At 39.4% G+C, this 11,973-nt stretch overlaps 1 protein-coding gene across 3 annotated transcripts; it reads left to right on the top strand.

The window, feature by feature from the left end:
- Nucleotides 1-5,378: 5,378 nt before the first annotated feature.
- Nucleotides 5,379-9,856, top strand: LOC135583636 (uncharacterized). Of its 3 annotated transcripts, none has more exons than XM_018818443.2 (11): nt 5,379-5,784; nt 5,911-5,999; nt 6,487-6,600; nt 6,710-6,826; nt 6,988-7,461; nt 7,686-8,071; nt 8,155-8,197; nt 8,578-8,637; nt 8,753-8,836; nt 8,909-9,025; nt 9,403-9,856. In XM_018818443.2, exons 2-11 carry the CDS (start codon nt 5,940-5,942, stop codon nt 9,703-9,705), a joined length of 1,758 nt encoding a protein of 585 aa, XP_018673988.2. In that variant the 5' UTR covers nt 5,379-5,784; nt 5,911-5,939; the 3' UTR covers nt 9,706-9,856. The 3 variants fall into 3 exon arrangements, with proteins under 3 accessions (XP_018673988.2, XP_064939038.1, XP_009417616.2); XM_065082966.1 differs by having other exon boundaries at nt 5,380-5,784; nt 8,160-8,259; XM_009419341.3 differs by lacking the exons at nt 5,379-5,784; nt 5,911-5,999 and adding an exon at nt 6,051-6,352 and having other exon boundaries at nt 8,160-8,259.
- The last annotated feature ends 2,117 nt before the right edge of the window (nt 9,857-11,973 follow it).

Here is an 11,973-nt window from a genome sequence, read left to right as displayed (position 1 = left end):
AAAACACAAACATAATATATCCAAAATTTATACACAGTATCCATAAGTCATCATTTGTATCTATGTTGGAATGGGCTTGCATATACCTACTATTAGTACTTTTACTTATAAAATAAGATATATAATGAGTAATCACTTAGTAAATATAAGTTTTTATAATCTTTTTTAGGTGAGCATGCATGATATTATGTATATAATATTTTAAAATCGTCGATATAAGATTTAACAATAAGCATCTCATCCTATAATTTTTTTAGCACATGTAGGAAACATAACAATTTCGTATACTTATACTTATCATATTATAACATATATATGTGCTACTACATAACACATCATCGTAATATATACGTGCTATTACACGTCATAATATATTCATACACTCCCATATAACACGTTATAAAAAAACACGTATACTCTCACACCATACGTTATCATATACGTAAGTATATAATATATTTACATCATAATTCATATATTTTTATGCTTATATATATTTACATTTAGCTCATGACAATCATATCATTCAAAATATATTATGGATATGATAATTTATATAATAACTATTTTACAGTGAATTAAGCTTATACTCACATGAATGAATTCAAAAATGAAGATGTCAATGAAAGATCACATTACTTAATGATCGAGTGTGGTAGAGAGTGATACACCTATCAATTATAATTATAGGGTCATGAGATATCTTAATTAAGAATCATATATCTTGAATTATTGATTTATAATAATTCACAGAAAAAATTGATAAAATCTCTTATAAAAAAACTATATTTAATTTAAAAATTAACTCTATAATCAAATGAATTAATTAGTATCAATGAAACCATCACATAATTCTAAGAAAAAATATTACTTCACTATTCTAGTGACCAAATGATCTTAAATTATCATGAAAATTTATAAAAAAATTAGGAGACATATGACACTAAATACATACTAAATTTTAACTTAAAACAAAATCATTTAGAGACTAAACTACGTCCTAATTCACTATCAACTCCTATTTTGTTTTACTAAAATTAGGTTGGGATTATGTTAAATTATAAATCTCAAATATCTTTATGCACAAAAATGAGCATACCCTCACCTAAATTTCAATATCTTTATGCATAAATATAGATTTACACATTGCAATAACATCAAAATCAGCATACCCTCACATGAATCTCATCTCGATCCAAAGAAATGGTCCCAAAAATTACCCTTTTTTTCCCCCAATGCTTCTAAAGGCCTAAAGTGTCCCTCACCACAGCAACTCTTGCAGAAAGATTAGTACTGAAAGCAGACGAGCAATGTCGCAAGGCTGAAGAAGCACCACCAACTTGGTAGCCTACGTAGCTAGGGAACGACCAAGATCTATGGGGCACAGAACCTAGATTCTTCGTCTCTGGTACCGCCATGGAGGCCAACTACCCTACACTTAGCATCATCACCTTCCTCTCTGCAACTTGATGTAGAATCCACCTCTTTGGATTCTTCTTCCGCTGTTGTTTAGGACCATGTTCGACCCAAACTAGCAGCTTTTGCTTGAAGAGGCAGGGATGCATCTGCGTTTGTGTTCTTTGAGGGCGATGTGCCATGGACAGACACGAGATGGACGACGTACTGCTCAATGTTTCCCACATTGAGTGTGTCAGGGAAAGGGAAGATGTTGGACGTCTTTTGGCACATGATTGCTCGCTTTGGAGTCGAGCATGGTACCCATTAATGAGCTGCTTTAATGCACGGAAGAAGAACTTGTTGCAGTGGCTGAGCAAGAAGCCCTTACTCTCTCACCTGTTTCACTACCATCACCACGTGCAAAGCTCGTTTGTCTTCATGGAGATGGGAGGCAGAGACCTCTCTCTCGCAGTGCCCTGCATCATTGCTCACCATCATATGCTCACGTCCATGTTGACCAAACAAACCTCTCTCTACATCTTTTCACAGTGTCGGCAGAGAGAAAAGTAACAGTGCATGGACTCACATAATTATATGAAACAAGCATATCATATAGTATTTTTGTTATCCTAATCAAGATTAGAATATAATCACACCTCTAAACTGTGCTCAATTGTCTAACCAATACCAGCCTTGGGCTTTGGTTACAATGTCTGCACTACGATTCCTTCTAATCACAGTCCTGATTCCAAGAACCAGCATATGGAGTGAGACCTGATTAAGGCCAACAATGACAGATGATCTATGAAGCTGTAATGTCTTTCTCATGCTGAATCCTTTTGGATTCTCTGAGATCACGAAAAGAACCTTTTAATCACGACTGCTAATCTAATTGGCCTAATCCTCTCCCAAGTTTGTTTGCAGGTTAAAATCAAGTGAAAGGTACTGAAGAAGCTCATGTGCTTCAGATCAACCACATATTAGATGATGTTCTCAATAATATATTGTACTCGACAAGCCAACATCAATAAGCTAGTGGTGGTTGGATGGTCTCTGAACTCTGGAGAGGTTGAACAATTCCCTCAGGAAATTAAGATAGAGTGTTGTGGAAGTATGTTAGACAGAGTGGAGTAGAGATCAAGGATAGGAACATTTCATCAGCCATGTTGTTCATCTTTCATTTTGTTTGGATAAGATGTAATTTATTACTTTCTTTCTCTTCCTTTTCTTAAGTATCTCATATATTTATCTGAATTTTAGACCTTCAATATGCTTGTTATTCCACCAAAAGAACCTGAATAAAATCAAACTACCCTCCAATTACACAGCCACAAAAGAACTCTAGCTAAAATACCTCCTGCTGCTGCTTCTGCCATGATTAAGTATCACTTTATCATTTGCTTTCTCTATATTGTATTCAAACACATTTTGAAATTTTCAAGAACTGCTTAAGCTAGTTATATATGCAATAATTAGATCCTCACTGTTAAAGGTAGTGGTTGTCAAGAAAAGTGGATTGATAGAGAAGCCTTTTCAGAGTTGTTTCCAGAAACTATTGAGGCCTCAGAGAAACAAAACTGGGTACTATTATTACATGGTAATTCAGAGTAATTCTTTTCAGTGTTTCAAATTGAGTTGGAGTTTGAAACTAAAATTTAGTTGGATTTGTTAACCTTGCTTTAAGGACCGGAGATAGGGATCAAATTTTCTGAAGATGGTATTTTGATGAATGTTTGAGTTCTAAATCTATGGTGGAAGAAAAGAGAGTTTTTTTTTTTGTTTTCTTTTTTAGCACTCTTAAATTCATTATTGCCAGACTACCAATAAAATTAGGTATTTTCACCATTAATTTTAACCTATGTCCTTCTCAGGCCATATGGCATTATTGATCTCATCATGCAGCAAGTAAAGATGTATGATTGAATCATTAATGAGAGAATCCTAACCAAGATTACCACTTTTGATCATCCTTACAACATCCTGTGTCTCATGCAGATGCTCCCCTAGTGATTAGTGTCTTCCACCTTCCTATGGTTCAGCAGTCAAATGACTCTCCATTTCATGTCTGAAACTGTTGCAGAACACTGACATTTGTGTAAACCAATGGCATCCACCACAGTTCAATCACATGCCTGTGTATTTAGACCATTACATCCGTCTCTCTGTCAAGATCTCAAGATCACTAACCACACATGATGAATGCCAATCCCTAGAACAAGTATCTTTTGTCATGAGAGGAGGTGACAAGGTACAATCTGATTGCATACGTTGTCATAAAATCCTGTTCAAACTTCAAGACTGCTAGCTAAAGAAAGGCTTTTACAAGAGCTGAGTTCGCAGCACCTTCGATGTCTCCTTGCTTCTTGTAGTGCATATTGCTTCTTTAGCTCTGAATGGGACAAGCCAAGACCATGATTTGGATAAATACCATGTTCTAAGAATCACTGCAAGGTTATGACAGAGAACACCAAAGAAGGTCTTTTCCACTGCACTCTGTCTTCATTTACAGGATGAACAAAAGGAAAAATGCAAGTGCTTCTTCAAGTTTTCAAATAAAACTTCTTTGTTTGTCATTTACTGCAGATTTTTCTCCTCAAAACTTAGCAAGTCAGCCATAAATCAATCCTATCTTGAACCATGACCAAACATATCATCCAAGCTTTATTACAAGGACCAAGGAAAAATACAAGTGCTTTGTATTAAATTTCAGACAAAGTATGATGTTAATCAGCCTATCAGGATCAATTTGGTGGTCCATCCATATTGCTGGGGACATCTTGACAGGTGGTGTTGGACCAGCTCAAAAGCATGGGATTCTGCAAGCTTGGATATCTGATTACAAGTCTGTCTTTGTAATATCAGAATGAGACAGCAGATACCAATTCAAGTTGGAATACACAACTGGATTATCTGCACCAGGGAAGATTATAAGTAGTAGTCCTTTCTGTGCCTGTCTATTGGTGCACAATGTTTGTGGTAGCTCCAAATAAAGGCAATCTGAAGGTGACAGAAGTTTAACTTGGTAGTCATAGAAAGGATTGGAAGCTTTAGTAATCTACTGATAGTAGCTGAATGGCTTTGTTTTACATGGCAGCAAACCATGTGTTAATGTTCTATATACATGTAATATGGTTTACCTGCCAAATTAACCTGTGTTGCAGGTGAACAGAGCCAACCTGACAAGGTCTTCACTTTTCCTGCACTGTCCATCCACTGGCATCACACTCAGCAACAAAACAAGGGTAGTAGTTATGACTGCCCAAACTACAATAAATCTCTCTTGGCAACAAGTATGCAGAATTTAGCTTAAGCTCCAAGATCTTTTGCCTTGTGATTTGTAAATGATCAACATGGCAGGTGATTGCACCTTTTGCAGAGCTTTTGGGGGCTTGTGGATGGCATGTGGATGCAATCAAACTGCTTAGGCCATGTTGAGACATGTTTTGGAAGAGAACAAGCACAGTTCCTGTCTGATCTGACTAGGGTTTATAAAAGGATCCTATCTATCAATGTAGACATGAATCAGAAAGAGTTGAGCAGAGGAGGAGTTTTGTCACGAGAGAAGGCCGAGAATAAAAATCATGTGTCAACTACATGTGTTCATCAGCTGTGATTCTTCTGCTGATTTGGTGGCAGAAGAATTATGAGTCTGCACTGTTAAAGGTCAGCACTCGAAGCAAGTCTTCCTGCACCAATAGGAAGTTTCACTGCAGCATCTGATGCAGTCTCTCATTGTACATGAGCTTCCATCATATCTCACCATTGTTGCCATCTCTCGAGTTACGCCACCACATTACCTACGTGAAGGGTAAGGAATCCGGGTGGGACACGTTCGCCAAACCACACCCACAGAAAAGATAAAAAGGTAGGCCCCCCGTGCCCAGAGCTGGAAAGTGGGATGAGGTGGGGTCACGGTTACTCGCGACGAGCCGCGTGGCAGAAGCCCACACCTTAACCTGCGCTGGTTCCACGCAGTTTCGCTAACGCGCGCTGATCGCGAGTACCTCCAACGCCCTCTCGCCTTTCGATCCTCGACGTCCCCTACGTCGCGGTGAGCCAACGAATCTACCTCCGAGAGAGAGAGAGAGAGAGAGAGACAGAGAGAGGGGGGGGGGTCGGCAGCGCCTGACACCAGCGCCTGTGGCCTCCCTCCCGACTCGCTCCAAAGCAATCTTATTTGGAGCTGAAAAGAAGACGCAGCGTAGCTCAAGTGAGTTGGTGAAAGCGAGAGCGTCGCTCTTTCTGCGTCTCGTGGCTCCGATGCTTCTCGGCCCTCCCATCCATTAATGGCATCCAAAGCTGCCTCCTTGGCCGCAGGTCTCGCTATCCTCCCTCCGCTCGCATTCAACGTTCCCGCCCCCGTACGCGAATGAAATCACTCCTCAGGTCTAAAGATTGTTTAATGCTTTTCTCCTCCGGATATACCTCCATCTGGTTTCTTGGGCTGCTGAGGCTCGCAGAGTCTGCTTTCTCATCTCTTTACTCAGCTAGCTCTTCCTTTCATGCAAGCAGTGGGGAGGAGGAGGAGGAGTTGGAGGGCGATGAATTCCAAGGCGCGGGCGCCGTCCCTGGTCATCAAAGCTTCCCCGAAGCGCGATAAAGTAGGCTCCTTTGACGCAAATCCGAGACGAGTCTCTGTTTTATTGGGTCTTGATGCTCTTTGCCTCGGAAAAGTTAGCTTCTTTATTGCGAATTTGAGCCCAGCGCGGTTCTCTCTAGGCTAGTGAATCTTTTTCCTGAAACCGAAGTTTGATCCTTTTTCTTTAGCTGTTGATGCATACGGAATTGAGACGGATTGGCAATTTCGAGGTTGGCTTTTGAGAATACCTTTAAATCATTTGAACGCTATGGTTGCTTTCTCAAAGAGAGAGACTGTACTCTAGTTTCTTCTGGGAGTTTGAGGACAAATGGCGGTTTGCAATCAGAATTCGAAATGGGTTCAGTGATTTCCTTGGTAAAATTAAAGAAGAAAGCCGTATTTGAATTCTAGATGCGATCTCAGCTTGTTTCCTTTTCGAAAAGCTACTTCTTTACCATTGAGTTGTTGCGATTTTGTTGTCGTGTTCTTATGAGTTTTGCTGCGTGAAGGGAATCGACAAGGAGAAGAAGACTGAGATGCAGGGGAATGGATCGGTGGTCATAGCAAATGGACCCAACAGATGCCAATCTGGAAGAGAGAGGAAGATTGCTCTGCAGCAAGATGTATCGGTTCTTCTCTGAATACTAATCTTCGCGTTCCATACGATTAGCTTCTCTGTCCGTTTTGTTCGATTTGCTTTTATTGAATTGCTTCATCTCATCCTGTTTGCAGGTTGATAAGCTCAGAAAGAAGCTGAGGAACGAAGAGAACATTCACAGAGCCTTGGAGAGGGCTTTCACCAGACCTCTGGGTGCTCTTCCTCGTCTTCCACCATATCTGCCTTCACATGTAATTATCCTTTACCTTTTGCTTTCCTCAATCTCTCTTCTCTTTACGTATTCCAACCATCGGTAAACTTCCTTCTCAAGGCATCATAGAGCAGCAATTTCGTATCTACAGATGCCAAAAGAGGTTTAAATTGACTTCAAATTCTTTTCTTTTTCCTCAAGACTCTAGAACTTTTGGCCGAAATCGCCGTTCTAGAGGAAGAGGTGGTTCGCCTCGAAGAACAGGTGGTGAATTTTCGTCAAGGCCTCTATCAGGAAGCTATCTACATCTCGTCCTGCAAGAAAACCAAGGAATTAGGATATGATGTCGACTCCCTTTCTCAAAACTCCAAAACCTTGGGGCAACGGAAGTCATATTCGAATTCAGCATATACTGAAGACTTGGCCTTCACGAAACAGCTAACCTCTTTGCAGTGGTCATCAAACACAGACCGAAATGTGCCTTCCTCTAATCAGTTTGTCGATGATAAGCTCTCCCCAAAGAAGTTGAAGTCATCTTTGGCCATTACCGAAAAGCAGCAAGGAAAAGAGAATCAAATAGGCGCAAACTGTCCTAGAAACTGGAGGCAATCTCCAGTAAGGAGAGCTTCGAAAGTAGGAACAGCTGCAAATGGAAACAAGCAAGCGGATGCACGGGTAACAGCTTTTGTCCTATCATAGCTTAGTAAAGATTTTTTATTTTTGTGACAAATGGTAAGTGACAAAGGCCGGGATTTGAATCCAGGACTTTGCAATAAACTATCAAAGATCTTTACCAACTAAGTTAACTGACATGTTAAACTTACTAAAATTTCTTTAGATATTGATGTACCTAATTTATTTTATGTGTATGGCCATCTTTGTTCTTGTTGTTAATTCAGCCAAAGTGCAATTCCGCGGATAATGAAAGAACTGGAATAAACTTAAGGAGCAATTCCAGTGAAGCAAAATTGGACGAGTCCAATGCTCCAAGTGAATCTGAGTCGAGTGGGCCGAGCAAACTATCCGAGGATATCTTGAGGTGCCTGATGAACATATTCTCACGGTTGAGTTCTCCAGGGAACACTAAAGAGCTGCTCGAGGCATCTCCTTCGGTATCAGGTTCTAGTGGGAGTTCAGAAGAAACTGATTCTCTAGACCCATACGGTATCTGTGCAGAATTTGGAATAAGGGACATTGGCCCATATAAATATTTCCGAGCAGTTGAAGCGAGCTCGAACTTTCCAAACCTTCCCATGGGTTGTTCATTTCTTACATGGAGATTAAAGTGAGATCTCTGTTCTTTACTTGATTCGCCATTCCATTATTCAAGTCTGATGACTAACATTTAGTTGCTTCTTGTCCTTAAAGTGCAGACGTTTGCTCAGAGAGCTTGCATCAGTGGATTTATCAGGTCTCACACATCAGCAGAAGATTGCATTCTGGATTAACATTTATAATTCTTGCATGATGAATGTAAGCTGTTAACTAGCATAGTTAATCTAAAAATTAAAGATCATTGGGAACTTTTCTTTCCGATAGTCTAGTCTTAGAGATCTCGGTAGTCTAAAAAATCATGATATATGCTTGCTGTCCCATTTTTGTGAAAGGTAATTATTCTGAAGCTACAAAATATATTGTGGCTTTCTTGTGGGCTGACAAAGAATGTATTGTCATTCAGCTCTAGTATGTCCTAGACTGTTTATATAATCATGAGAAAAGCTGAAAGACTTATAGACACCCGAAAAGCCGTCTTAAGTAATTTTTTCTGTTCTATGCTACTTCTAATCTCAGGCATTTCTCGAGCAAGGCATTCCTGCTAGTCCTGAGATGATTGTTGCGCTGATGCTAAAGGTACGACGTCGGATCCTTCTTTTCACTTTTCTGGATCAAATAAGCATTGCTTAATTGGATTATTATGAATGCATATCTTTAATGAAGAATTCTAATGCCTTCCTACTGTTTACAGGCTATGATTAATGTGGGTGGTCACATGCTCAGTGCAATGACAATCGAACATTTCATTTTGAGGCTGCCTTACAGTTCGAAACATGTAGGATATCATTTAGTCTTTGTGAAGATTGATATTCTGTTTACTGACTAATCCTTTTAAAATACCTAAAAGGTCTTCCCTAAAGGATCTAAAAGTGATGATGTAACAATGCGAGGCATATTCGGATTAGAATGGCCTGAACCCTTGGTCACATTTGCACTTTCATGTGGAAGTTGGTCATCACCGGCTGTAAGTTCCCCCAGACACACCTTGTTGTGTAAATTATGCATATATGCTCTATGGCTTTGTCACCTTTGATCGCTAGCATTAAGATCTGCAGAATGAAGTAGTATTTATACATTAAACAGAACATGTACGTGCAGCATGCTGTATTCCTACCACAAAATAAGCAGCATTAAGTTAGGATGCTAAGATTTTCAATGACTTTCGGTAGCCCCTCTTTGCATCTGAAATTTTGGCATTTGAATTGAAGTTTAATCTTAGGGTCATAAAAGAAATTGGAAAAACTATTAAGAGCTTTCTATACTAAATCACATAATTCTGGCCCTGACAGGAGTCTGAAACAGTCTTAAAACTGATCGAGTGACTTCGCTGACAATTTTCAGGTGAGAGTATACACGGCAGCTAAAATTGAGAAAGAGTTGGAAAGAGCAAAAAGGGATTATTTGCAAGCATCCATTGGTATATCCACTCCAAACAAATTAGCAATTCCTAAGCTGCTTGATTGGTACCTACGAGATTTTGCAAAAGATGTGGAGTCATTAATGGACTGGATCTGCTTACAACTCCCAAAAGAGTTGAGGACCGAAGCAACTAAATGCCTAGAAGCGGCAAGAGGAAGTCCCATTCAGCAGCCAATTCAAGTTCTTCCATATGAGTTTAGATTCAGGTACCTTTTTGCTACATAGATGACTCTCTCCACCTTACAGTACAATGTAGCTGATGAAATCCCTTGGTTTAATGATTTGTTCATATCATTATAATAAGAACATTGAAATTTGTTAAATCTTTGTATCTTTTGATTGATCTAGTAGTGGATTGTTGTTCTGTTTTCCTGTATGCATGCCGCATGCAGCTTCTGTAAAGATGGTACAGAAATATTGTTGATGAGGTTCAACTATGATTAAAAAAATCAACCGAGCCGATTGTATTCAGCGGATATACTTTTTTTTGTTCAGAAAAAAAGTCATTGTTTCAGTTATGTGTAGATATTGGTATTAGACTAATTGCATGAAGATTGATGATATCTGTTCTTTCTGAGGAAAAAATATGTACAAACTACAGCTATATCGATAAGTTGCTTCGTCTCAATACCATAACCATGATATGTTAGTACAAACAAACCCTGCATGACACTCTATAGCACGTAATGGTGGCGAATTGATGTTAGTACAAACAAACCATGATAAGTTGCTTCGACCCCTTAGACTAGCTGTGACCCTAATGATAACCATGATTAGCCTTCATGCCAAGGCTGGAGATTAGCTTTGGAGAACACTGTGTTGGATTCATCTAAATAATCTGAAGTCTTTGAGGTTCTGTTATCTGTCATTTTTCTAAGTTTTCCTTGGAACAGTCCGGACTAAAGTGCTTTGATGTTGGAAAGATTGTGAGAGGTGCCTGACAGGCTCCTTTGGGTATCCAATGAACATTATACAGCATGGTTCCTGTTATTGTCCTCTGTGATAAGTTATTGGACTTCCAGGTTTTGTACTGATGTTCCAGTCCTTTCTTGTTGACATTGAGTGCTCTCACCAATGATTGCTTTTCATTCATTCTGTAGTTATTGCTGCTTCTGAACAGTCTAATGTAGGAGACATCTATGTGAACTAAACTCTGTTCACTGTTGAACTGATACTCCAATATCGATAACACTAGCAGATGCCATTTTTATAATATCTGCCTTTCCAAGGTTATTGTTGCTTGTTGTTGCATTAAAGTAACACTTATCCATCATGATCAAATGAAGCTGCTCACTCCATTTAATTGCCCAAATCAATTAAACCAGATGAAATTACACTATTTAGGCTTTGCTATTTCATGTAGAAAGTATTTTCCATGTTGAACTGTGTGTGCACATGAGATCAGAAAGCAAATGATATGTGAAACAAGAAGACAATTTGCTGTCTGTCATATCTGGATGGGAAGTAGTTCACTGCATTCATTGCATCAGATAGCTTAGCCACTTTGTGTATCTGAAGCATGAGTTATACAGTCTGAAGCTAGTAAGATAAGCTACAAACAGTTCAAATGGTAGAGAGCAGTTCTGAGATACTGTAACCATGAGGATTATAGGCTAGTTTGGAATAAAACATGTCAAAAGTAAACAACTGTGTGATGGAAGTAAATGGCAAGGTTAATACCAATTGTTTCGCGAAGATCATGCATGATTCATGGTTGTCAAAAGGATTAATTGCAACATAAAGCATAAACCTCTTTCGCGGTCTGGAAAGACTGGAAAGCTTGCAGAGTTGGGTCTTTACTAATTTGCATAGGTGCAGTTTCATCAACAAGTCATAGACATGAAGAAATAAAATGATAACAGGTCCAACACTTGGCTTGGGCACCTGCTTGGCTGGAACAAACTTGAGGGATTCTGAGTTTTAATCTCATTATCCAGATTCTTATTCTTTTTTCAAGAGGGAAGTGAGACACTAATGTTACTTTTGTGACCCTTTCACTTGAGAAATGCACCATATGATGTTTATGATGAAAGTGAATATGAGATACTGGTGAGCATGTTAATCTGATGCTGGCAGAGGGTATATGAATGAGGACTGCAGCAGTATCGGTGGCATGTAACTCTTTGAGACAGCCTAACTCAAGATCTCTGGTCAAAAGAGAATATAGTGGTGCAATACTTAGAGAATGAGAACGCTTGTATTGCAAGATAAGAAACAGAGTCTGCAACTTGTAAGAGTGAGTTCCTCCTCAAAGCTCAGTTACCTGCTAAAGACCCTACTGATTACATAACTGGATGATCTTGAATCGTACGTCAGCTCGATCATATTCCAAATCACGGCCATGTTGCTGAACCAAGCTCACACTCCCGATGTCGCTGACCACTTCCATGCACAGCAACTCCCATCTGTAATATGTGCAAGTTGTGGAGAGGTCATGTGTCTTCCTTTAGCGGCTTGTCCGCCCATCGCAGCCCCACCATCCACCATGGCATA

Source organism: Musa acuminata, chromosome BXJ1-9, assembly GCF_036884655.1.
Source record: "Musa acuminata AAA Group cultivar baxijiao chromosome BXJ1-9, Cavendish_Baxijiao_AAA, whole genome shotgun sequence".
Classification (NCBI taxonomy): Eukaryota; Viridiplantae; Streptophyta; class Magnoliopsida; order Zingiberales; family Musaceae; genus Musa; species Musa acuminata.
This window is presented reverse-complemented; position numbering and strand designations above follow the sequence as displayed.